Source organism: Peromyscus maniculatus, chromosome 1, assembly GCF_049852395.1.
Source record: "Peromyscus maniculatus bairdii isolate BWxNUB_F1_BW_parent chromosome 1, HU_Pman_BW_mat_3.1, whole genome shotgun sequence".
Taxonomy (NCBI): domain Eukaryota; kingdom Metazoa; phylum Chordata; class Mammalia; order Rodentia; family Cricetidae; genus Peromyscus; species Peromyscus maniculatus.
The window spans coordinates 128,422,861-128,427,746 of record NC_134852.1 but is presented as its reverse complement, the minus strand read 5'-3'; the positions used below and the strand labels follow the sequence as shown (position 1 = coordinate 128,427,746).

Here is a 4,886-nt window from a genome sequence, read left to right as displayed (position 1 = left end):
AGACAGACAGACTGAGGCTGTGAGTGTAACTCAAAGGCACAGCATCAGGACCTGGGCTCCATCCTCAGCATGACGAGAGAGAGAGAGAGAGAGAGAGAGAGAGAGAGAGAGAGAGAGAGAGAGAGAGAGCGAGAGATGACGTGTGTCATTTTTGTCCATGGTTGCCGACGTCTCAGCCCATGTTGTTTGGCCCCATCACCTTCAGCCTTGTGACAAGGCGACACATCACAGTGGGGAAGGCAGGACAGAGGGGGCTGCTTGCTCCTTGCCAGTCAAGAAGCAGAGAGAAGGGGCAGGGAGGGGCACAGGGCCTGCTATCCTCTTCAATGGTATGCCTCAGTGACCTCACTTCCTCCCATCTGGCTCTTCCTCTTAAATGTTCTGCCACCTCCCAGGGGCACCTGGGGACATTCCCAAACTGTAACAACAGATTATCTATAGAAATGGGGAATTAGGCTGGGGGGTGGCGGCTGCAGGGCACACCTTTAATCCCAGCACTCTGGAGGCAGGGGCAGGTGGATCTCTGAGTTTGAGGCCAGCCTGGGGGGGGGGGGCAAGGATTAGAGCTGGGAAGCCCCTCAATGTTAGAGTGGTTGCCTGGCATGAATGATACCTCAGTTCCACCTCCCTCCTCCTCCCCTTCCCCCCAATACCAAAATGAGAGCGTGATGATAACTATGCCTTAGTCAGCCGAGGCTGCCGTAACAAAACAAAACCTTCTGTTGGATGGTTTCAACAGAAGACAATTACTTCTCGCAGTTGTGGAGGCCGGAAGCTCAGAAGCAAGTGCCAAATGGCTCTGCTACAGGTAAAGGCTTTCTTGGTGACTTGCGGGTGGGTGGCCGGTGTATTCACGGTGTGTCCTTATGGGTGGGGAGTGGGAAGAAGACACTAATCCCACCACAGGGCCCCACCCTCGTGACCTCCTGCTGTGTGACATTCTTCCAGGGGAAACATGAGCAAGTATCAGCTCATCCCAGAGTGAGAATCAACGACAAACCTAGTCAAAGCTGTATTGTAACAATACAATCCTAGTCAAAGCTGTGAGCCAATGCATTCACTGGGATTGCCTACAGCGTGTGAGGAAGGGCTTCCTTAGAAGAGCATGGATGACTCAGAGACAAGGGCGTCGCCTAAGCCCACACCTATATATACATATATGGGTGACAGTTGCTAAAAGTTAGAGCCCTGGAACTCTCTGCTCAACTTGCGGGCAGCTCCACAGGTTGGCGGGCCTTCTCTCCTCAGCAGCGGGCCTGGTTAGTTTCCTGCCAACTGGACACAAACTAGAGTGTCTTGTCAGTCACCTGACAAGAAGGAACCTCAATTCAGAAAACACCTCCATAAGACTGGCCTGTATGCAAGTCTTTGGGGCATTTTCTGAATTAGTGATTGATGTAGAAAGACCCAGCCTACTGTGGGGGATGCCACCCCTGGGCTGGTGGTCCTCCTAGTGCGTAAGAAAGCAGGCTGGGCAACCCCTGGGAAGCAAGCGAAGAAGCAGCACTCCTCCATAGTCTTTGCTTCCGTTTCTGCCTTACCTTCCCTGGATGATGGACTATAAACTGAAAGGTTAAATGAACCCTTTCCTGCCCAAGCTGCTTTTGATCCTGATGGTTTACCACAGCAGTAGAAACTCTGGCAGAACTTGATAACAGGTCATGGGGTGTTGCTGTGACAGACCTGTGTGTCTTGAGAGGATTGCGGTAGCACTTTTGAACTTTGGACTGGAAAAGCGCAGAGCTTTTGCTCAGATCACAACTCTTAGCATTTATATAAGCTTAGAGGGGGTGGGACCTTGTGAATCTGTTAAGTTTCAGGGACTTCCTGAATCCAGAGAGGTTTTTGTTTTTTGTTTTTTGTTTTGGTTTGGTTTGGTTTTTTTACAGCATCAGTCTTTACACCTTCCCTTTAGAACTTTGGATCTTAAAGAGTTTACCTTCATGTTACATGAAATGTTCCAGGTCAGAAGAAATTGCTATAGAACACCTCCCAAATGCAAGCCTCAACAGGAATGTGAGGGTAGGGTTACAGATATTCAGTCTATAATAATCACTTCCCTCATGAAAATTTTAAGAGGCTTAAGCTGAATTTTTTTAAAGATTTATTTATTTATTTTCATTTTATGTATGTGAGCATTTTACTTTCATGTATGTACATGAATTGCATGCATGCCTGGTGCCCATGAAGACCAGAGGAATTGTTAGGTTCCCTGGAACTGGAGTTATAAATGGTTTTAAGCTGCCATTTGGGTGGTAGGAATTGAACTCAGGTCCTCAGCAAGAGTATCAATAGCTCTTAACCACCAAGCATCCCCACCCCCATCCCTGAACCACAGAGCATCTCCCCAGCCTTGAGCCACAGAACATCCCCCTCAGCCCTTAAGCTAGTGTTAAGTCCTTGTCAGTATACCTGGCATGTACATAACCCTTTGTAGACATTTCCCGTTCCAGCAGGACCAGCATTTATTGGATTAATTAATGAAAGTATGAGTCAGTTAATGATGTAGAAGGAATGGTTGGGTATATGAACCAACCCACAAGGAGATGAGAAGTGAAGGAATGAGTGAGCACATAATAAATGTAAGAATCAGTAGATAAATGATTGAGAAGTAGGAAAAAGGAGAGCCTCCCTTCTGAGAGTTTCCCTAGAATCCCTGCTCCGGTCTCAGAAATTCTTTTCCTGTAGGAATAGGGTGCCCTCTGAGGTCACCTCAGTGACAGTGTCTCCAGGGACCTCTGCACCACACCAACTACCCATGAGCCACTGCCTCCTGTGAACCCTGACCCAGACTGAAGCCACCCAACGTGTCACAGGACATCACCCCATGATGACAACCAAGAACATTGCCCCAGCCTCAAAGCCAGTGACCTACGTTCTGCTCCAGACATCTTCAGAAGGCCCCAAAGCCACCAACAAATCCTCCAAGACCAACAAGTCCAGGGGGTCCTTCCTCAAGACACCGGACTCGGTCAGAAAACTGTCCAAGCAGCTCCCAGGGAACTGTGAGAACTTCTTTCCTGAGGCTAAAAACGTCTACTGCCTAGACATATGTCCCTTTGTAGCAGGGAAGATTCTGGACCCAGAGCCACAGCCACACATCCCTATCCCTGCGGCCACAGAAACCTATATCCCTGAAAATGCCACAGCTAGGCTTCAACTGATGGATCAGGCATATGGGTTCAGAAAGAACATCAACCCAGTCTTGTACCCTCCTAGGAATGCACCCACTGTATCAGCCATGAATACACCCTCTGCAGATGCCATGAAGGTATCCTCTATATCAGTCATGAAGGCAGCATCCTCTGCAGATGCCGTGAAGGTACCCTCTGCATCAGTCATGAAGACACCCTCTGCAGATGTCATGAAGGTACCCTCTATAGTAATTATGAAGCCACCCTCTACAGATGTCATTAAATATGTATCCTCTACAGAAATTGTAAAGGCACCCCATTTAGTGGCCTCAAAACAACTCTTTACATGGGTGACAAAGCCAAGGACCAAGAACCAACCTAAGAATCAAAAGAAGCAAGACAAGGAAAAACACTTACTCTCTCTTGACCTGGTGCTTGTCAACCGAAACCGCTTAACTCCAGCTATCCAACATTTACCTATTCCAGAGGCCACAAAGGTCATAATCAGGAACCCATGTAATTTATTGAACTACCATCCAATAAACATCTGACTGCAGTTTCTGTCCCCTACATTGAGGCCAGTGCTCCCAAGCTGCATGGGTTGTGCACTGTGCAAGGTCAGCCCGCATCTATCTACAGGAGTGTTGCCATGGATCTGTGTCTTTGCTTTGACAGATCCAGCAGATGGCAGTAATGTGTCTTGGAGAACCAGAGGCTTCTAAAGATTAAAGAAAAACATCAAAAGAGCTAGTGATGTCCTGGAGCTGCAGCTCAGTTTGCAGAATAATTGTCTAATATGCATGAAGCCCTGAGTTCAAGACCCAGAAACCACATAAACTGCGAGATGACATGTGTCTGTATTCACAGCATTTGAGAGGCAAAAGGAGAAGAATCAAAAGTTCAAGATAATCCTTGGCTACATAAGAGTTTCTGAGGTCAACCATGGTTCAAGGTGTGGTGATATATTGTGTACCCTAATAAACTTGCCTGGGGATCAGGGGATAGAGCCAGCCACTAGATTAAACTCAAGGTTTGCCCTGCAGACCTGGTGACCTGAGTTCAATCCCTGAATCTTACAAAAAGGTAAAAGGGCAGTTGTCTTTGACACATTAGCACACATACGCCTCCACACACTGAGATCCAAGCTCTGAAACCAGGAACAGAGAAGAGCCACAGGAGGCTGGGAGGTTGACAAGAATGCAAAGCATGATAGACAGATAAGACTATCTTATCTATAAACCTTATTTACCAGCACATGGGCTACTAGGGAGGTACGCACCAGCACACAGCAGACCGACCTATAGGCCACATGGAGGTAGGTACACAGGTCTCCAGACAGGCAGACTGGCAAAGGAATATGACAGCTCTCCCCTCTAACCTAAAGGCCCTATTTATACAGACTCACACAAAAGTGGCATGCTGTCAGAAATAGTTAAATAAATAAAAGATTATATCAGTTTTCCCAGACATCAAAGGTCTGCCTTTTTTTTTTTTTTCCCAACTTGGTCCATGCGGCATATCCATATCAGTATCATGTTGTCTAAACATAGACTGGCTTCTACAGCCCTCTATTCCCTACACATACACACCATACACATACAAAGACAGTAAATAAAGGCTAGTGGTGGCACTGGCAGATGCTTTCCCTGAGTAGGAATACGATGCTCCAAGAAAGGTTGCATCCCTACTCTGCCAGCACAACTGGCTACCCATCCTAGACAAGGGGCTAAGTTCTGAGACTCCACTTGTTCA

The 4,886-nt window shown here is 47.3% G+C and overlaps 1 protein-coding gene across 4 annotated transcripts; it reads left to right on the top strand.

Annotated features, from left to right (window-relative positions):
* Positions 1-260: 260 nt before the first annotated feature.
* On the top strand, positions 261-3,690 carry LOC121831357 (uncharacterized). Of its 4 annotated transcripts, none has more exons than XM_076550824.1 (4): positions 271-329; positions 760-808; positions 1,916-2,022; positions 2,689-3,690. In XM_076550824.1, the coding sequence occupies exon 4, from the start codon at positions 2,828-2,830 to the stop codon at positions 3,683-3,685; it is 858 nt and encodes a 285-aa protein (XP_076406939.1). In that variant the 5' UTR covers positions 271-329; positions 760-808; positions 1,916-2,022; positions 2,689-2,827; the 3' UTR covers positions 3,686-3,690. The 4 variants fall into 4 exon arrangements, with proteins under 4 accessions (XP_042138320.1, XP_042138315.1, XP_076406939.1 ...); XM_076550818.1 differs by having other exon boundaries at positions 284-329; positions 740-808; XM_042282386.2 differs by lacking the exon at positions 1,916-2,022 and having other exon boundaries at positions 261-329.
* Positions 3,691-4,886: the final 1,196 nt, after the last annotated feature.

What these genes read in the sequence shown, in the direction of transcription:
- LOC121831357 (XM_042282386.2), top strand. Translation starts at nt 2,828, where the DNA reads ATGATGACAACCAAGAACATTGCCCCAGCCTCAAAGCCAGTGACCTAC.